This window comes from Macaca nemestrina, chromosome 4 (assembly GCF_043159975.1).
Source record: "Macaca nemestrina isolate mMacNem1 chromosome 4, mMacNem.hap1, whole genome shotgun sequence".
NCBI lineage: Eukaryota > Metazoa > Chordata > Mammalia > Primates > Cercopithecidae > Macaca > Macaca nemestrina.
The window spans coordinates 2444381-2466200 of NC_092128.1; the positions used below are offsets into that span (position 1 = coordinate 2444381).

Here is a 21820-nt window from a genome sequence, read left to right on the forward strand (position 1 = left end):
GCCCCGCCCCCGGCTGCGCGGCGCCCGCCCTCCCTCAACCAGAGCAGCTTGCCTGAGGCTGCTGAGGCGGCGGCGGGTGTAGTGGTCTCGGTACCTGTTCCAACCGCGGCTCGCGGGCCCGTGCCGGTCCCGGTCCCCGGCGCGGCCGTCCGAGCCCCTGCGGCAGGCGGGCGATGGTGCGGCGGAGCACGCGGACGCGGGCGGCGCGGCGGCGGGCATGAAGGAGGATGGAAGGGCAGGACGAGGTGTCGGCGCGGGAGCAGCACTTCCACAGCCAAGTGCGGGAGTCCACGGTGCGTGGGGACCGAGGCAGCCCTGACAGCCCCACGCGCCTGCCCGGGCCCCCTGTCCCTGCCCCCGGGCCCCTCACCTCCGGGCCTGCGCCCCGCGCCTCCCGCCCGGGCCTCTGCCGCTCTCCCTCCCCACCCCTTCCCTCCCCTCCCTCTGCCTGCCCCCCGCTCCGCTCCTGCCTCCCCTGCCCCCTCCCGCTCCCTCGTTCCAGCCCGGACCCCGCCCCTGCCCCGCGGCCCGGGTCTTGCCCTTCCCTTTCCGCCGGGAGGGCTGCGGTACGCGCCGCGCTCCGGGACCCCGGAGGCTTCCTCTCTGGGGGGATGTGCGGCTCGCGCCTCGGGGTGTGGACGGCGGCCCGGCCGGTGCGCGCCCCCGCGCTCCGCCGCCCGGCCAGGTAGGCAGGTGGATGCGCAGGCGTCCCGGAGAGCCTGGGTGGGCCCGGTAGGTCCTGGAAGGACCAGGCTGCACGGAGCCCGCCCGCCTCTCGCGTTTGGACCCGGCCGGTTACCTTGTCCCAGTCAACACCTCCTGCTCTCCCGGCGCCTCACGTTTCCATCCCTCTTTCATCTCCCCCAGCCCCCACGTGGATTGAGTTCGAAACCTTCCCTTTTGGGGTGAGAATATTGGTTATTTATGGGAGTGAGAACCTCAGCAAAAGTCCATTTTGTTCTGGAAGCAACTTCTTAGGGAAGCAGCTTCTTTTTTGGCCCATGTTTCTATGTGTGCTGTTGGCAGGGGTCAGGAAGCGCACTTGACCTTGGAAAGTCTACTTTGATGTTTTTATCTTTTCGTGATGCTCTAGAATGTATTATAATTGGGTTTCTCTGTGTTTTCATAACGGTTGTAAAATATATCAATTTTTTATATTTGTATTTACCCCTCTCCTAAGTTGTCTACGATTCAGTCACTCTTGGTTCGAGGTGAAGAATTGTCTAATTTGTGTACTTACTGATCTTGAAAATTGAGAATCACTTTGGAAGTCATACTTTGAATAAAGAGGACATGTGAAGTCTGAGCTGGTGGAATTTGAGTTCGTGGAATTTGGTACAAATTTATTTGTAATTTTTTTAATTGAAGCTAAAATACACAGAGATAAATTCGTGAAGTCATACATGTACTCTTCAGATCATTTCATACTAAACACACCTGTGTACTCTTGAATCCACCAGGAGTTTGAGACCGGTCAGCCTGGGCAACATAGTGAATCCCCATCTCTACCATTATAAATAAAGAAAAAAAGAAACAGAATTTTACTATCATCCCGGAGACTGATTCCTTTCCCCCTTCCAGTTACTTTCTCCTCCACCAAGGGTAAACACTGCCCTGGCTTCTAATATCATAGGTTAGTTTTTGCTTAGTTTTGAACTTTATGTAAATAGAATCTTACGTTATACACTCTTTTGTGTCCTGTTTCTTCTACAGTGTTTGTGAAATTTCTCCATTTTGTATGTGGTTATAATTCATTCTCAGTGCCGTAGTTGTGTGACTATAGCACAATTTATTTTTCATTTTACTGTTGACGGGCACTTCAGTAGTTTCTAGGTCTTGGCTATGAATATATATATACACACATATATATATATATTTGTTTATTTGTTTGTTTTGAGATGGAGTCTTGTTCTGTCTCCCAGGCTGGAGTGCAGTGGCACAATCTTGGCTCACTGCAACCTCTGCCTTTGGGTTCAAGTGATTCTCCTACCTCAGCCTCCCGAGTGGCTGGGATTACAGGTGCATGCCACCACACCCAGCTAATTTTTCTGTTTTTATTAGAGACGGGGTTTCGCCATGTTGGTCAGGCTGGCCTTGAACTCCTGATCTCAGGTGATCCACCTACGTTGGCCTCCCAAAGTGCTTGGATTACAGGTGTGAGCCACCACACCCGGCTGGCTATGAATATTTTTGTACATAGCTTTTGGTGGACATGTTTGTGCATTTCTGTTGGGTGTAGCCCTAGAAATGGAAACCCTAGGTTAAAGAGTGTGCATTTGTTCATCTTTAGTAGATGCTTTTAAACAATTTTCGGAAGTGGTTGTACCAGTGTACACTTCCGCCAGTGCTGAGAGCCTCAGAGGTGTGGTTGTTTCTCATCTTTACCAACACTTGGTATTTGCTGTCCTTTTTAATTTTAGTCATTCTAGCAAGTGTGTTTATAGTGTTCATCATATGAATAATTTTAATTTGCATTTTCCTGATAACTAATGAATTTAAGCACCTGTTTGTTTATTAGCCATTTGGAAATCTTTTGTGAAGGGTCAAATTTTTTTCCCCATTTAAAAATTAAGTTTATCTTTTTAATATTGATTTGCAAGGTCTTTACAGTATAACTTGTATTATATTGTAATACAAATGGATAAGATTTCTTTGTCAGATATATATATATATACAGCACATATTTCTTTCCCACTCTGTGGATGCCTTTCACTCTTAATGATATCTTCTGATCGACAGAAATTATTAATTTTAATATAGTTCAATTTATTAAAATTTTTTGAGTACTTTTTATGTCCCGGTTAAGAAATCGCTGTTTACTCTAAGACTGACGTTCTCTTGTTCTTTCCTCGAAATGCTTTATTGAATTATTCTCATTTAAATTTGCAGTCTATCTAGAATTTATTTTTTGTGTCTGGTGCAAGGTAGGAGTCATATTTTTTCTCCCACAGGAATGTCCAGTTGCTCCAGCACTATTTATGACTTTTGTCACAGATAGGTAACTGAATATTCATAAGATTTAATTTTAGACTTTATGCTGTTTTATTGGTCTATTTGTCTTTAGTTTTATTATTATTTTTAAATTTGAGACAGGGTCTCACTCTCTTGCCCAGGCTGTAGTGCAGTGGCGCAATCATGGCTCACTGCAGCCTTGACTTCCCAGGCTCAGGCGATCCTCCCACCTCAGCTTCCCAAGTAGCTGGGACTACAGGCGTGAATCATACAGGTGTGCACTAGCAGACCCAGCTAATCTTTTAATTTTTTGTAGAGGTGAGGTCTCCCCGTGTTGACCAGATCTGTCTCCTGGGCTCAAGTGATCCTCCTGCTCTTTGGCTTTAGTTTTAATTAATTAGATATTCTAGAATTTCGGTTGAGAAAGGGACACATGTTAAAACAGTCCAGAGCTTTGTCTACTCCCCTGAAAACAACTCGGTTTTGGTACTGATTACAGAGTTCTTTAGTTCTGACTCTCCTCGCCCCTGTTTCCCTCAATCCAGCACCCCTGGCTGGTTGAGTCTACTCCATCTTCTACAGAACCAGCATAGACAGTGACCAGGCTCAGGGTTCCCAGTCTTTGGCATTTCTTTCTCAAATGATTTATATTTAGAGTGAATGTAAATACTTGCTTTTTCTGTAAGACCTGTTGCCAATTTTTGAAATTATTAAATTGTTTCTGATTTTGCTACATAATGCTATAATTGCTTAACTTTTTAATCATGATAAGATATATATATATATAACATGCAATTTACCATATCTAAATATACAGTTCAGTGGCATTAAATACATTCACATTGTTGTGCAACCACCACCACTATCCATTTCCAGAACTTTTTCATCACCTGAAACTTGATACCCATGAAACAGTAACTCTCCATTCCCCACTGTCTCCAGCTGCTGGTTCTGCCTATATGAATCTGACTGTTCCAAGTTGAACCACAAAATATTTGTCCTTTTCTGTCTGGCTTATTTCACTTAGCATAATGCCTTCAGGGTTCACCTGTGTTGTAGCATGTGTCAGAATTTCTTTTTCTTTTTTTTTTTTTTTTTTGAGACAGAGTCTTTGTTGCCCAGGCTAGAGTTCAATGGCGTGATCTCAGCTCATTGCAACCTCTCCCTCCCTGGTTCAAGCAATTCTCCTGCTTCAGCCTCCTGAGTAGCTGGGATTACAGGCGTGCGCTACCATGCTTGGCTAATTTTTGTATTGTTAGTAGAGATGGGGTTTCACCATGTTGGCCAGGCTGGTCTCGAACTCCTGACCTCAGGTGATCCACCCGCCTCAGCCTCCCAAAGTGCTGGGATTACAGGTGTAAGCCACTGCGCCTGGCCTAATTTTTGTGTTTTTTGTAGAGATGGGGTTTTGTTATGTTGCCCAGGCTAGTCTCAAATTCCTGGCCTCCCAAAGTGCTGGGATTACAGGCCAACGCACCTGGCCCAGAATTTGTTAAGACTGAATATATTTTCTTTTTGTGTATACCGTATTTTGCTTATCCATTCAATCATCAATTGACCTGAGTTGTTTCCATTTTTGGCTATTGTGAATAATGCTGCTGTGATCATGGGTGTGGAAATATCTATTAGAGTCCCTGTTTTCAATTCAGAAGTAAAATTGCTGGATTATATGATAATTCTATGTTTAATTTTTTGAGGAACTGCCATACCATTTTCCACAGAGGCTTTACCATTTTATATTCCCTCTGGCAAGGAGCCAGGATTTCCGGTTCTTCCACATCTTCACCAACACACGTTGTTTTCTGTTTTTCTTCTTTTTTTTAAAAATGGATGTGAAATGGTATCTTATGGTGGTTTCGATCTGCATTTCCCTAATAGTGAAGTTCAGGATTGTTTCATGTGCTTATTGACTATATGTACATCTTCTTTGGAGAAATATCTGTTCTTTGCCTGTTTTTGAATTGCGTTGCTTGATTTTTGTTGTTGAGTTCTAGGAGTTGTTTATATATTCTGAATATTAACCCTTTATCAGGCATGTGATTTGCAAACACTTCTCTCCCATTCTGTAGGGTTGCCTTTTTACTCTATTGATAGTGTCCTTTGATGCACAAAAGTTTTTAATTTTGTAGTCTAATTTATCTATTTTTTCATTTGTTGCATGTGTTTTTTTGTGTCATCCAAGAATTCATCACCAGCTCCGGCATCATGAAGGTTTTCCTCTAAGAGTTGTATAGTTTTAGCTCTTATGTTTAGGTCTTTGATCATTTTGAATTAATTTTTGTGTACAATATAGTGTTTAACTTTTAAATACTCATGTAATAATTTTGTCTTCTGTGTTATGAATATCTCATAGATCTCTTGTCAGTTGCTTTAGTGATCATATTTGACTTTGGCTATTAATATCAGGTAGTAATGATTCATTTCCTTTCTTTTGAGAGCTAGCTGTGAAATCCTAAGACTGCTGAGTAGACCCTGTCTTGGCTAAGAGGACCCCAGGAAACCTTAAAAACTGAATTCCCAGCCAGAATGTGATGGGAGATCTGACACGCCTTGTTATACCCACTCCCTTTTGAGGTTTAAAAACAACAACTGACCAGCATTAATGTTAAAATAGAGATCTTAAGACTGAGAGAACAGACTCTTTGTGGCAATAAAATACCAAACGGTGGACAAGATGTAGGGCCATGCCAAGCAAGGGTTAAGTAAAGCACCCCCCGCACCCCCCCTTAAAGAATAAACTCGGTTCTAACTATCTCAAAGTGTTTCTTTTTTCCTAGCAGCTAAACAAGTACTGGCCTCCAGATAAGCAATATTAATAACTGCAGCTCACTCACTGCCAGACCCTGACTAACTGACCCTCACTCCCCTGTTCCACAAGCTATAACTACAACTTTGATTGGATAAGAGACTGATTTCAGTAACTTTGTCCTGATAAGAGCACTGAGCATGAACTGGTTCTGGCCAGTTTACAGAGGCTGTGCACTTGAGTGCCTTCATGTACCTGCTTCGCCATCTGACTACAGGGCCTCATTGTAATGCGTTTAGATGTTAAGTCTCCACCCACAAGTGAATGCGGATAAGTATGTAACATACATGTTTATTCAGCCTGCATGTGCATGACCTCCCCCACTTTGTGAATATTCATAGCTCCTCCTATAACCTGTTAAATATATAAACTTGGCCAACCCGTTCAGCAGAAATCCCTGTTCTATCCTCCCTTGAAGTGTCTGTTTCTGTGCTCTGCGGGAGGATGCTTCTCAGCCATCAGGATTGCCACCTTGTAGGCTGTGACTCTCTTCAAAATTATTTTTGAGGCAGAGTGTCGTTCCGTCACTCAGGCTGGAATGCTGTGGCACAAACACGGCTCACTGCAGCCTCTACCTCCCAGGCTCAAAAGATCTTCCTACTTGAGCCTTCCAAGTAGCTGGGACTACAGGCACATACAACCATATCTGGCTGATTTTTGTATTTTTTGTAGAGACGAGGTTTCACCATGTTACCTAGGCTGGTCTTGAACTCCTGGGCTCAAGTTATTCACCCACCTTAGCCTCCCAAAGTATTGGGGTTACAGGTGAGTCACTGCAAATCTTTTTTTTTTTTTTTTGGGACAGAGTTTCACTCTGTCACCCAGGCTGGAGTGCAGTGGCACGATCTCAGCTCACTGCAACCACTGTCTCCTGGGTTCAAGCAATTCTTGTGCCTCAGCCTCTTGAGTAGCTGGGATTACAGGTGCCCACCACCACACCTGGCTAATTTTATTTATTTATTTATTTATTTATTTATTTATTTATTTATGATGTGGAGTCTTACTCTGTCATCTAGGCCGGAGTGCAGGGGCATGATCTAGGCTCACTGTAACCTCTGCCTCCTGGGTCAAGTGATTCTCCTGCCTCAGCCTCCCACTGGGATTACAGGCGCCTGCCACCATGCCTGGCTAATGTTTTTGAATTTTTAGTAGCGACGGGATTTCACCATGTTGGCCAAGCTGGTCTCGAACTCCTGACCTCAAGTGTTCCTCCTGCCTTGGCCTCCCAAAATGCTGGGATTACAGGTGTGAGTCAATGTGCCTGGCCATTTTTGTATGGACAGGTTCTTTCCATGTTACCCAGGCTGGTCTTGAACTCTCCCGGCCTCAAGTAATCCTTCTGCCCCAGCTTCCCAAAGTGCTGGAATTAGAGGTGTGAGCCACCATGCCCAGCCTGGCTGTGCAATCTGAATTCTTCCTTATCCTGGGTATGGCTTAAGCTCCCCTCTTGGCTATAATATTTTTGGAACCAAGTCTGGGGTTGACTGGGACTTTTTTTTTTTTTTTTCCCATGGAGTCTCGCTCTGTCACCCAGGCTGGAATGCAGTGGAACGATCCCAGCTCACTGCATCCTCCGCCTCCCAGGTTCCAGTGATTCTCCTGCCTCAGCCTCCCAAGTAGCTGGGATTACAGGCGCCCACCATCATGCCTGGCTAATTTTTGTATTTTTAATAGATTTGGAGTTTTGCCATGTTGGCCAAGCTGCTCTCGAACTCCTGACCTCAGGTGATCCGCCCCCACCTCAGCCTCCCAAAGTGCTGGGATTACAGGCCTGAGCCACCGTGCCTGACCAGACTGGGACTTTTACAACAGAGATTTTCGAACCTTCCCATTTAGTTGGCTTCTTTTAGGCCAAATGAGAGGTGGGAGATAATGGGGATAGAAGGAATTATCCTTCACCTGCTGCTTCTCTAGGTGAGTTTACCTGCTGTTTTCTGCCAATGTCTTGCCCTCAACTCTATGGCTTACCCTTTGTGCAGCAGATCAAAAACTTTAGTCCTTCCCACTTGAGGATAGTGGTTGGGCAGAAGATGGGAACCAGTCACCAATCTGGTATGTAAGTTCAGAATACAGTTATCTTGGAGTCTGTAGTCTTTTCTGACCTTTGTCATTGCCCTCCAGCCAAAGACTACCAAGAGCACACCTGTAGTTGGACAAATTGGGCTTATTGCATATTGCAGTGAGTTCCGTGGGGAACTGTGGGGTGTTCAAGTAACTTTTCAAGTGGGATTTGGGCTTCTACTAGGTAGTTTGGGAAGGGTTTAAGGAAGTGAGGCTTTGATCTATATGGGATGCTGTTAGGAAGCTGGAATAATTCTGTAATTGGATAGCTTAAGAAATCTTTTCTAGGCCGGGCGCGGTGGCTCAAGCCTGTAATCCCAGCACTTTGGGAGGCCGAGACGGGCGGATCATGAGGTCAGGAGATCGAGACCATCCTGGCTAACACGGTGAAACCCTGTCTCTACTAAAAAATACAAAAAACTAGCCGGGCGAAGTGGCGGGCGCCTGTAGTCCCAGCTACTTGGGAGGCTGAGGCAGGAGAATGGCGTGTACCCGGGAGGCGGAGCTTGCAGTGAGCTGAGATCCGGCCACTGCACTCCAGCCTGGGCGACAGAGCATGACTCCATCTCAAAAAAAAAAAAAAAGAAATCTTTTCTAGAAGGAGAGAAGACTGGAATAAAGCTAAAGCTGTAACTGGTAAAGAAGCAACAGTCATTCCTGTTAGTAGAGAGATGGTCATTTTTGTGATTTGGACAATGTTCATGTTTTTTGCTTGTGTTCAGGAGTGATTACAGAGTGGTCTTGTTTAGTCTTTATCCATCATGGTCTTGTCTGATATTGATGTTCTCTGAAACTGTTTATGTTCTACGGAAGAGTCAGTCATCAAGGCCGAGGTGTGGGCCTTGCTCTGAGTTGCTTGCCAGTTTACAGCAACACCAAGACCCAGCTGTGATATCACCAGGCCAGCTCCCAGATGTCAGGGGCTGCTTTTCTTTTTCTCACGTGGTTATAAAGTCTTCTAGTGGAATGGTGTATTAGAAACAAATCCAATAGCCAACATACGTTGAAGTGATTTTCTAACATAGAAGAGCAAGAAGGAATGGGATAGAGGTATAAAGGTTTCATTGTATTTGGCTTTTCTAAACTGGGTTAAATCAGCTTCCCCTCTGTGGTGGGCCGCATAATGGCCCCTGAAGTTGGTAATCCATGTGATAATCCCTGGAACCTGTGGTATGTTACTTTACATGGGTAAAGGGATTTTGCAGATGTGAGTACCTTAAAGGGGAGTTATCCTGAATTATCTGGGTGGGCTCTATTGATCACAGGGTCCTTGTAGGAGAGGCAGGAGGGTCAGAGTCAGAAGGAGATAGGATGACAGAGACAGAGTTGGAGTGATGCCCTTTAAGGAAGGAGGAGGGACCGTGAGCCAAGGAGTGTGGGCGGCCTCCAGAAGCTAGAAATGTCAAGGAGATGGATTCTTTCCTAGAGTCTCCAGAAGGAACCAACCTTGCTCACACCTTGATTTTAGCCCAGTGAAACTCAGTAAATTTGTGTTGTTTTAAGTCACTAAGTTTGTGTTATTTGGTTACAGCAGCCATAGGAGATTCCTACTCTTTCATCAAGAAGCTTTGACTTTCACTGCTGTCCCTGTATATCTTACCACACCCTAGTTGTATACTTGAGGTTAAAGGAAACTGGGACATTCTAATTACATTTGAGATAATTTTTCCTGTCTTCCTATACTGTCCTCCTTTTTTTTTTTTGGTCCTGAGATGGAGTCTTGCTCTGTTGCCCAGGCTGGAGTCCAGTGACGTAATCTTGACTCACTGCAGCCTCCGCCTCCTAGAGTTCAGGCGACTCTCCTGCCTCAGCCTCCCAAGTTGCATGGATTACAGGTGTGTACCACTACACCTGGCTAATTTTTGTATTTTTAGTAGAGACAGGTTTCACCTGTCGTCCAGGGTGGTCTCGAACTCCTGACCTCAGGTGGTCTACCAGCCTCGGCTTCCCAAAGTGCTGTGATTACAGGCGTGAGCCACCGTGCCTGGCCCTGTCCTCCTTTTTTAAAACTTGATTTTATTGCAGTAAGAATACCTAATATGAGATCTACCCTCTTAACAAAAAGTTTTTTTTTTTTTTTTTGAGTCAGAGTCTCGCACTGTTGCCCAGGCTAGAGTGCAATGGTGTGATCTCGGCTCACTGCAACCTCTGCCTCCCAGGTTCATGCAATTCTTCTGCTTCAACCTCCTGAGTAGCTGGGATTACAGGTGCCTGCCACCACGTCCAGCTAATTTTTTGTATTTTTAGTAGAGACGGGGTTTCCCTATGTTGGCCAGGCTGGTCTCGAACTCTTGACCTCGTGATCTGCCTGCCTCGGCCTCCCAGAGTACTGGGATTACAGGCATGAGCCACTGCACCTAGCCCCTCTTAATGAATTTTTAAGTGTGCAATTATATTGTTGACTATAGGTATAATGTTGTACAGCAGATTTCTAGAGGTTACTCATCTTGCTTGACTGAAGCTTTATGACCATTGATTAGTAACTCTCAATATCCTTCCCTGTCCCTGTCCCTGAGAACCACCATTTCCACTCTTTGAGTCTGTGAATTTGACCATTTTAGATACCTTATATAAGTGGGATCATGCAGTATTTGTCTTCCTGTGACTCTCTTTTTCACTTAGGTTAATGTCTTCAAGATTCATCTATGTTGTTGCATATTGCAGAATTTCCTTTTTTTACCCCCTTGAGATGGAGTCTTGCTCTCTTGCCCAGGCTGGAATGTGGTGACTGCAGCCTTGACCTGCTGGGCTCAAATGATCCTCCCACCTCAGCCTTCTAAGTAGCTGGGACTACTGGCACCCACTGCCATGCCTGGATAATTTTTTTATTTTTTGTAGAGATGAGGTCTCACTGTGATGCCCAGGCTGGTCTCAAACTCCTGAGCTCAAGTGATCCTCCTGCCTTGGCCTCCCAAAGTGCTGGGATTATAGGCACGAGCCATCATGCCCAGCTGAATATCCTTTTTTCAAATATTTTTAAAGGTGAATAGTATTCCATTGTATACTACGTTTTCATTATCCATCCGTTAATAGACATTTAGGTTGTTTCTACATCTTTGCTATTGTGAATATTGCCTCGGTGGATATAGGAGTGCTAATATCTTTGGGATTGCGATGGTGATTCTTTAGGATAAATAGTCAGAAGGGAGATTGCTGAATCATATGGTAGTTCTGTTTCTAATTTTTTCAGGAACCCACATATTTTCCATAGCAGCTGCATCATTTTGCATTCTCATCAACAGTCTGCAAGGGTTCCGATTTCTCTTCAGCCTTGTCAACACTTGTCTTTTTTTTTTTTTTTTTTTATCATAGCCATCCTAACAGGTGTGAGGTGATAACTCATTGTGGTTTTGATTTACATTGCCCTGGTAATTAGTGACATTGAGCATTTTTTCATATACATGTTGGCTGTTTGTATGTCTTTAGAGAAATGTTTTATTCAAGTCCTTAGCCTGTTTTTAAATCAAGTTATTAGTTGTTTTTACCTTTGTGCTGTGGAAGTTTCTTACGTATTTTGGATATTAACCCCTTTTCAGATACACAATTTGTAGATATTTTCTCTCATTTCCATCACTGTGTTGATTGTCCACTTTGCTGTACAGAAGCTTTTTAGTTTTATGTATTCCCACTTACATATTTTTGTTTTTATTGCCTGCGCTGTTGGTGTTATATCCGTGAAGTCATTGCCAAGGCCAGTGTTGTGAAGGCTTCCCTCTGTGTTTTTCTCTGAGAGTTTTATAGTTTCATGTTTTCCGTTTAAGTCTTTAATCCTTTGTAAGTTGATTTTTGTGTATGGTGTGAGAGAAGGCTGCATTCTTTTGAATGTGAATCTCCTGTTTTCCCAACACCATTTGTTGAGGACGTTTTTCTTTCCCTGTTGTGTATTATTTGCAGCCTTGTGTAAGATCAGGTGACTGTACATAAATGGATTTATTTCCGGGCGCTCTATTCTGTTCCGTTGTTCTATATATCTGTCTTTATGTCAGTACCGTACTATTTTGATAACTAGCTTTGTGTAATAATATATTTTGAAATCAGGAGGTGTGATGCCTCCAACTTTGTTCTTTCTCAAGATTAACTTGGCTATTTGTGGTCGTTTGTCATTCCATAAGATTTTTAGAATTATTTTTTCTATTTCTGTTTAAAAAAATGCCACTGGGGGCTGGGTGCAGTGGCTCATGCCTGTAGTCCCAGCACTTTGGGAAGCCGAGGTGGGTGGATCGCCTGAGGTCAGGAGTTCAAGACCAGCCTGGCTAACGTGGTGAAACCCCGTTTCTACTAAAAGTACAAACATTGGCCAGGCGTGGTGGAGCATGCCTGTAATCCCAGCTACTCGGGAGGCTGAGGCAGGAGAATCACTTGAACCCAGGAGGCAGAGGTTGCAGTGAGCTGAGATTGTGTCACTGCACTCCAGCCTGGGTGGCAGAGTGAGTCTCCGTCTCAGGAAAAAAAAAAAAAATACCGTTGGGATTTTGACAGGGCTTGCATTGAATCCGTAAATTGCTTGTGTATTATGGATATTTTGACAATATTAAGTCTTCCAATCCATGAACATAGGGTGTCTTTCCATTTGTCTGTGCCTTTTTTAATTTCCTTTTTTTTTTTTTTTAGTTTTAAATTTTTTATTTCCATAGGTTTTTGGGAAGCAGGTGGTATTTGGTTACATGAGTTAAGTTCTTTAGTGGTGACTTGTGAGATTTTGGTGTACCCATCACACAAGTGGTATATACTGAACCCAATTTGTAGTCTTTTATCCCTCACCCCTTTCCCACCCTTTCCCCCTGAGTCCCCAAAGTCCATGTGTCATTCTTATGCCTTTGCATCATCATAGCTTAGTTCCCACTTGTGAGTGAGAACATGCGATGTTTGGTTTTCTGTTCCTAGGTTACTTCACTTAGAATAAGTCTCCAATCCCATCCAGGTTGTTGCGAATGCCATTATTTCATTCCTTTTTATGACTGGATAGTATTCCATTGTTATATATACCACAGTTTCTTTATCCACTTGTTAATTGATGGGCATTTGGGTTGGTTCCACATTTTTGCAACTGCATATTGTGCTGCTATAAACGTGTGTGCAAGTATCTTTTTTGTATAATGACTTCTTTTCCTCTGGGTAGATACCCAGTAGTGGTATTGCTGGATCGAATGATAGTTCTACTTTTAGTTCTTTAACACCTCTCCACACTGTTTTCCATAGTGGTTGTACTAGTTTACATTCCCACCAGCAGTGTAAAAGTGTTCCCTGTTCACTGCATCCATGCCAACATCTATTCTTTTTTGTTTGTGATTATGGCCATTCTTGTGAGAGTAAGGTGGTATCACATTGTGGTTTTCATTTGCTTTTCCCTGATCATTAGTGATGTTGAGCATTTTTTCATAGGTTTATTGGCTATTTGTATATCTTCTTTTGAGAATTGTCTGTTTATGTCCTTAGCCCACCTGTTTTACTTTTGAGACAGAGTCTCACTCTGTCACCCAGGCTGGAGTGCAATGGCACCATCTCAGCTCACTGCAAGCTCTGCCTCCTGGGCTCACGCCATTCTCCTACCTCAGCCTCCTAAGTAGCTGGGACTACAGGCACCCGGCACCATGCCTGGCTGATTTTTTGTGTTTTTAGTAGAGACGGGGTTTTACCATGTTAGCCAGGATGGTCTCAATGTCCTGACCTTGGGATCTGCCCGCTTCGGCCTCCCAAAGTGCTGGGATTACAGGCATGAGCCACCGCGCCCGGCCCCTTAGCCCACTTTTTGATGGGATTGTTTGTTTTTCTCTTGCTAATTTGAGTCCACTGTAGATTCTGGATATTGGTCCTTTGTCAGATGTATGATTGTGAAGATTTTCTCCCACGCTGTGGGTTTTCTGTTTACTTTGCTGATGGTTCCTTTTGCCATGCAAACCTCTTTAATTCTCAGCTGTTTATCTTTGTTTTTATTGCATTTGCTTTGGATTCTTAGTTATGAAATCTTTTCCTAAGCCAATGTCTAGAAGGGCTTTTCTGATATTATCTTCTAGAATTTTTATAGTTTCAAGTCTTAGATTTAAGTCCTTGATCAATCTTGAGTTGATTTTTATGTAAGGTGAGAGATGAGGATCCAGTTTCATTCTCCTTCGTGTGGCTTGCCAATTATCTCAGCACCATTTGTTGAATAGGGTGTCCTTTCCCCACTTTATGTTTTTGTTTGCTTTGTGGAAGATCAGTTGGCTGTATTTGGGTTTATTTCTGGGTTCTCTATTCTGTTCCACTGGTCTGTGTGCCTATTGTTATAGCAGTACCATGCTGTTTTGGTGACTATGACCTTATAGTATAGTTTGAAATCAGGTAATGTGATACCTCCAGATTTGTTCTTTTTGTTTAGACTTGCTTTGGCTACATGGGCTCTTTTTTGGTTCCATATGAATTTTAGGATTGTTTTTACTAGTTCTGTGAAGAATGATGGTGGTATTTTGATGGGAATTGCGTTGAATTTGTAGATTGCTTTTGGCAATATGGTCATTTTCACAATATTGATTCTAACCATCCATGAGCATGGGATGTGTTTCCATTTGTTTGTGTCATCTATGTTTTCTTTCAGCAGTATTTTGTAGTTTTCCTTGTGGAGGCCTTTTACCTTCTTGGTTAGGTATATTCCTAAGTGTTTTATTTATTTTTTTTGCAGCTGTTGTAAAAGGGGTTGAGTTCTTGATTTGATTCTTAGCTTGGTCGCTGTTGATATATAGGAGAGCTACTGATTTTTATACATTAATTTCGTCTCCTGAAACTTGGCTGAATTCATTTATCAGTTTTAGGAGCTACTTGGAGAAGTCTTTTATTTTATTTTATTTTATTTTATTTTTTTTGAGACGGAGTCTCACTCTGTCGCCCAGGCTGGAGTGCAGTGGCCGGATCTCAGCTCACTGCAAGCTCCGCCTCCCGGGTTCACGCCATTCTCTTGCCTCAGCCTCCCGAGTAGCTGGGACTACAGGCGCCCGCCACCTCGCCCGGCTAGTTTTTTGTATTTTTTAGTAGAGACGGGGTTTCACCGTGTTAGCCAGGATGGTCTCGATCTCCTGACTTCATGATCTGCCCGTCTCGGCCTCCCAAAGTGCTGGGATTACAGGCTTGAGCCACAGTGCCCGGCCTGGAGAAGTCTTTAGGGTTTTCTAGGTATACAATCATATCATCAGCAAACAGCAACAGTTTGATTTCCTCTATACCAATTTGGATGCCCTTTATATATTTCTCTTGTCTGATTGCTCTGGCTAGGACTTCCAGCATTATGTTGAATAGAAGTGGTGAGAGTGGGCATCCTTTTCTTGTGCTATTTCTCAGAGGGAATGCTTTCAACTTTTCTCCATTCAGTATTATGTTGGCTGTGGGTTTGTCATATAGATGGCTTTTATTACATTGAGATATGTCCCTTGTATGTAGATTTTGCTCAGGGTTTTAATTATAAAGCGATGCTGGATTTTGTTCCATGCTTTTTCTGCGTCTGTTGAGATGATCATGTGATTTTTGTTTTTAATTCTGTTTATGTGGTGTATCACATTTATTGACTTGCGTATGTTAAACCTTCCCTGCATCTGTGGTATGAAACACACTTGATCGACACTTTCTAATATGTTTTTGGATTCGGTTAGCTAGTATTTTGTTAAGGATTTTAGCATCTATGTTGATCGAGGATATTGGTCTGTAGTTTGCTTTTTTGGTTATGTCCTTTCCTGGTTTGGTGTTAGGATGATACTGGCTTCATAGAGTGATTTAGGGAGGATTCCCTCTTTATCTTGTGGAATAGTGTCAATAGGATTGGTACCAATTCTTGTTTAATTGTCTGGTAGGATTCAGCTATGAATCCATCTGGTCTTGGACTTTTTTTTGTTGGTAAATTTTAAAATTACCATTTTACTCTTACTGCTTGTTTTTGATCTATTTGGGGTATCTAATTCTTCCTGATTTAAGCTAGGGGGTTGTGTCTTTCCAGGAATGTATTCATCTCTTCCGGGTTTTCTAGTTTACATGCCTAAAGGTATTCATAATAGCCTCGAATCCTCTCTTATTTTCTTGGTTAATCTTGCTAATGGTGTATCAATTTTATTTATCTTTTCAAAGAACCAGCTTTTTGTTTCATTTATCTTTTGTATTGTTTTCTGTTTGTTTCAATTTCATTTAGTTCTGCTCTGATCTTGGTTATTTCCTTTGTTCTGCTGGATTTGGGTTTGATTTGTTCTTGTTTTTCTTGTTCCTTGAGGTGTGACCTTAGATCGTCTATCTGTGCTCTTTCAGACTTTCTGATGTAAGCATTTAGGGCTATGAACTTTCCTCCTAGCACCACCTTCGCTGTATCCCAGAGATTTTGGTAGGTTGTGTCACTATTATTGTTTGGTTTGAAGAAGTTTTAAATTTCCATCTTGATTTCATTGTTGACCCAGTGATCATTCAGGAGCAGGTTATTTAATTTCCATGTATTTGTCTGGTTTTGAAGGTTCCTTTTGGAGTTGATTTCTAGTTTTATTCCACTGTCGTCAGGGAAGTAGTTGGTATAATTTCAGTTTTCTTAAATTTATTGAGACTTGTTTTGTGTCCTATCATATGGTCCGTTTTGGAGAAAGTTCCATGCTCTGATGAATGAAATGCATACTCTGCGGTTGTCGGGTAGAATGTTCTGTAAAGATCTGTTAAGTCCATTTGTTCCAGGGTATAGTTTAAATCCATTGTTTCTTTGTTGACTTTCTATCTTGATGACCTGTCTAGTGCTGTCAGCGGAGTATTGAAGTCCCCCACTATTATTGTGTTACCATCTATCTCATTTCTTAGGTCTAGTAGTAATTATTTTGTAAATTTGGGAGCTCCAGTGTTAGGTGCATATATATTTATGACTGTGATACTTTCCTGTTGGACAAGACCTTTTATCATTATATAATGTCCCTCTTTGTTTTTTTTAACTGCTCTTACTTTAAAGTTTGTTTTGCCTGATGTAAGAATAGCTACTACTGCTCACTTTTGGTGTCCATTTGCATGGAATGTCTTTTTCCACCCCTTTACCTTAAGTTTATGTGAGTCCTTATGTGTTAGGTGAGTCTCTGGGAGGCAGCAGATGGTTGGTGAATTCTTATCCATTCCGCAATTCTGTATCTTTTAAGTGGAGCATTTAGGCCATTTACATCCAATGTTAGTATTGAGATGTGAGGTACTATTCTATTCATCGTGCTATTTGTTGTGTTGCCTGTATACCTTTTTTTTTTTTTTTAATTGTATTTTGTTTTATACAAAGGTCCTGTGAGAATTATGCTTTAAAGAGGTTCTGTTTTGATGTGTTTCCAGGATTTGTTTCAAGATTTACGCCTCCTTTTAGCAGTTCCGGTAGTTCTGGCTTGGTAGTGGCAAATTCTCTCAGCATTTGTTTGTCTGAAAAAGACTGTATCTTTCCTTCATTTATGAAGCATAGTTTCACTGGATACAAAAGTTTTGGCTGATAATTGTTTTGTTTAAGGAGGCTGAAGATAGGGCCCCAATCCCTTCTAGCTCGTAGGGTTTCTCCTGAGAAATCTGCTGTTACTCTGGTTTTTCTTTGTAGGTTACCTGGTGCTTTTGCCTCACGGCTCTTAACATTCTTTCCTTCATCTCGACTTTTAATAAGTTGATGACAGTGTGCCTAGAAGATGATCTTTTTATGATTAGTTTCCTAAGTGTTCTTTGAGCTTCTTGTATTTGGATGTCTAGGTCTCTAGCAAGGCCTGGGAAATTTTCCTCAGTTATTTCCCCAAATATGTTTTCCAGACTTTTAGATTTCTCTCCTTCCTCAGGAATGGCAGTTATTCTTAGATTTGGTCACTTAACATAATCCCAAACTTCTTGGAGATGTTGTTCATTTTTTTCTTATTCTTTTCTTTGTCTTGTTGACTTGGGTTAATTCAAAAAGCTTGTCTTCGAGGTCTGAAGTTCTATCTTCTGCTTGTTTGATTCTGTTGCTGAGGCTTTCCAGAAAATTTTGCATTTCTCTAAGTGTGTCCTTTATTTCCTGAACCTTTGATTGTTTTTTATTTAAGCTGTCTGTTTCATTGAAGATTTCTTTCCTCATTTCTTGTATCATTTTTTTGATTGTCTTAAATTGGACTTCACCTTTCTCTGGTACCTCCTTGATTAGCTTAATAACTGATCTTCTGAATTCTTTTTCAGGTAAATCAGGGATTTCTTCTTGGTTTGGATCCATTGCTGGTTAGCCAGTGTGATATTTTTGGAGGTGTTAAAAAACTTTGTCATATTACCAGAATTGTTTTTCTGGTTCTTTTTCATTTGGGTAGGCTATATCAGAGGAAAGGTCTAGGGCTCAAGGCTGCTGTTCAGATTCTTTTGTCCCCTGGAGTGTTCCACAGATGTAGTACTCTCCACCTTTTTCTAAGGATGTGGCTTCCTGAGGGCCGAGCTACAGGGATTGTTATCTCTGTTCTGGATCTAGCCACTCAGCAGGTCTACCAGGCAGGGCTGGTACTGGGGTTGTCTGCACAGAGTCCTGTGATGTGAACCATCTGCAGGTCTCTCAGCCGTGGATAACCGCACAGCATTTGGACTGTCTCCTGGATCCTGCAGGAGTAGTCTGCTTCTTTCAGAGGGTCTTTGGGTTCTCTAGGCTTTCCTGGTTTATTCCTGCAGTAGTTCTAGAGCAAAGGTTCATGATGTGAGTCTCCACACACTGCTCCGTCTGTCCGAGTGGGAGCTGCAATCTAGTCCTGCCTCCCATCTGCCGTTTTTCCTACAAATGTAGCCTTCTTTAATTTCTTTCATCCATGTTTTATGGTTTTCAGGATACAGGTCTTTCACCTCCTTGGTTAAGTTTATTCTTAGGTTTTTTTTTTTTTTTGAAACAGAGTTTTGCTCTTGTTACCCAGACGAGTGATGTGATCTCGGCTCACCGGAGCATCCACCTTTGCCTCCCTGGTTCAAGCAATTCTTATGCCTCAGCCTCCCAAGTAGCTAGGATTACAGGCATGCGCCACCACGCCCAGCTAATTTTTGTATTTTTAGTAGAGATGGAGTTTCTCCATGTTGGTCAGGGTGGTCTCGAACTCCTGACCTCAGGTGGTCCATCTGCCTGGGCCTCCCAAAGTGCTGGGATTACAGGCATGAGCCACCGTGCCCAGCCTCTTCGTAGGTATTTTATTCTTTTTTTGTGCTATTGTAAGTGAGATTGTTTTACTAATTTCCTTTTTAGGTAGTTTATTAGTGGATGTTGATTTTTCTATCCTGCAACTTTATTGAATTTATTAGTTCTTTTTTTTTTTTCTTTATAATTCAGTCTTCATGGAGACTGTCAGAAGTTGCTAGCGCTGACTGTATTGCAGGTCATCGTGGCGGGGTGTCAGGAAAAATAATCACACCTCAGATAAACCTGACCGGCTACGATACTACCACTATTCACAGCTAAATTTATTAGTTCTAAGAGTTTGAAAAAAAACTGTTAAATGGTTTTTTTTATATCTAAGATGATGTCTTCTGCAGATGGACAGTTTTACCTCTTCCTTTCTGATTTGAATGCCTTTTATTTCTTTTTCTTGCCTAATTGCTTTAGGTAGGACTTCTAGAACTATGCTGCATAAAAGTAAGTAAGAGTGGACATCTCTGCCTTGTGCCTGATCTCAGTGGGAAAGCTTTCAGTTTTTCACAATTCAGTCGGATAGCTGTGAGCTTTTCATATATGGCCTTTATTACATTGAGATGATTTCCATTTGTTTGTAGTTTGTAGTTTGTTGACAGTTTTTACCATGAAAGGGTGCTGAATTTTTCAGGTGATTTTTCTGCCTATTGGGATGATCGTATGATTGCTATCTTTTATTTTATTAATGTGGTGTACCACAGTAATTGATTTTCATATTTGAACCATTCTTGCATCCTAGGCGTAAATCCCACTTAGTCATGGTTTATGATCCTTTTAATGTGCTGTTGGATTCAGTGAGCTAGTATTTTGTTGAGGATTTTCGTGTCTGTATTCTTCAGGGATACTGGCCGGTAGTTTCTTCTTCTTATGGCTTCTTTGTCTGTCTTTGGTATCAGGGAATTGCTGGCTTTGTAAAATGTGTTTGATAGTGTTCTCTCCACTTGAGTTTTTTGAGGAGTTTGAGACAGATTGGTGCTAATTGCTCCTTAAGTGTTTGGTAGCGTTCATAAATGAAACCATCTGGTCCTGGGCTTTTCTCTTTCGGGAGGTTTTTGATTACTGATTCAGTCTGCGTGCTTCTTACAGGTTTGTTCAGACTTTCTATTTCTCCATGATTTAGTCTTGGTAGGATGTTATGTTTCTAGGAATTTATTCATTTCTTCTAGATTATCCACTTTGTTGGCATGTGGTTGTTTTTAGTAGTCTCATGATCCTTTTTATTTCGGAGGCATCAGTTGTAATGTGTCTTTCCTTTCTTATTTGAGTCTTCTCTTTCTTTCTTAGTCTAGCTAAGGGTTTGTCAGTTTTATCTTTTCGAAAAACAAACTCTTAGTTTTGTTGTTTTTTTCCTATTTTTCTATTTTTTATTTTGTTTATTTCTTCTCTAATCTTTGTTACCTCCTTCCTTCTGCTAACTTTGGGCTTAGTAGTTTTCTAGTTCCTTGAGCTGTAAAGTGAGTTATGCAGTACGGTAGAATATAAGGTCTCCGAGAGCCTTAAGCTTTTTTTTCCCTTCTTTACATGTCTGTAGTAGATATTTGTAGATATTAATTCTTGATGATCTTAGGGTTTTGAATATTATATCCAAATATAGTACAGGTTAATTTCCTGAATACCTTGGTAGTAAGATAATTTAAGAAACAAGGCATTATGGGAAAGATAGACATGAGAGTCTGATGTTCAGAATTTATCTTTGAAAGCCTTTAGAAATGTTTTAACACTTAATAAAATGATTTTTAGAAAGAACACTACATGAAGACAGTATGTTCTGATTTTACACTGTTAATATCTATTAGCATGATTTTTAACACTTATCTTTATATTGTGCAATGCCAGTTTTTACTTTGTATTTTTATTTTTTTGAGACAGGGTCTCACTTTGTTACCCAGGCTGGAGTGCAGTGGCGTGATCACGGCTCACTGCAGCCTTGACCTCCCGGGCTCAGGTCCCATCTCAGCCTCTCAAGTAGCTGAGACTACAGGTTTGCACTACCATGCGTGGCTAATTTTTGTATTTTTTGTAGAGATGGGGTTTCACCATGTTTCCCAGGCTGGTCTTGAACTCCTGGGCTCAAGCTGTCTGCTCACCTTGGCCTCCCAAAGTGTTGGGATTACAGGTGTGAGCCACCTCACCTAGCCACTGCAAGTCTGCTTTTTCTTTTTTGAGATGGCGTCTTGCTCTGTTGCCCAAGCTGGAGTGCAGTGGCACGATCTAGTCTCACTGCAACCTCTGCTTCCCAGGTTCAAGCAATTCTGCTGCCTCAGCCTGGGATTATAGGCACGTGCCATCACACCCGACTGATTTTAGTATTTTTAGGAGAGACAAGGTTTCATCACGTTGCTCAGGCTGGTCTTGAACTCCTGACCTTGTGATCTGCCCGCCTTGGCCTCCCAAAGTGCTGGGATAACAGGCCTGATCCACTGCACCCGGCCTGCCACTGCAAGTCTTTAGCCAGGCGTGGTGGTGTGTGCTTATAATCCCAGCTACTTGGGAAGCTAAGGCAGGAGAATCGCTTGAACCCGGGAGGTGGAGGTTGCAGTGAGCCGAGATTGCACCACTGCACTCCAGCCTGGGTGACAAGAGTGAGACATCATCTCAAAAAAGAAAAACAAAAAACAAAAAACAAAAAAAAAGAAAATCTCCTTTTCATATTTGTAGATCTCATGATTGTTTAGTTGACACTTTATTTCTTGTCTTTTTCCCTTTTTCATTTGGACTTAAGGTACACAGAATTGCATTAATCACAGTCCTTGGTTCATTTTTAAAACTTTTATTTTTATTAAAAAAATTTTTCTTTCCACCATCCATAGCCTCTAAAAGTCTTGGGATTACAGGCATGAGCCATGGCACCAGCCACAACTGTTTTTTTT

At 42.2% G+C, this 21820-nt stretch overlaps 1 protein-coding gene across 9 annotated transcripts in view; it reads left to right on the forward strand.

Moving 5' to 3' along the window:
* Positions 1 to 38: 38 nt before the first annotated feature.
* The window catches only part of LOC105474973 (limb development membrane protein 1), a 212401-nt gene continuing 190619 nt past the window's right edge, over positions 39 to 21820 (forward strand). For 2 of the 9 annotated variants that reach the window (XM_071094180.1, XM_071094176.1), the window contains exon 1: positions 661 to 685. Coding sequence is in view for 5 of the 9 variants with exons in the window: in XM_071094175.1 (XP_070950276.1) it covers positions 228 to 293 (66 nt within the window). In the remaining 4 variants the exon portion in view is untranslated. Of the gene's footprint in view, positions 294 to 660; positions 686 to 728; positions 906 to 21820 lie in introns of those variants that run through there. The other 7 variants (XM_071094175.1, XM_071094177.1, XM_071094178.1 and 4 more) reach the window with 7 other exon arrangements.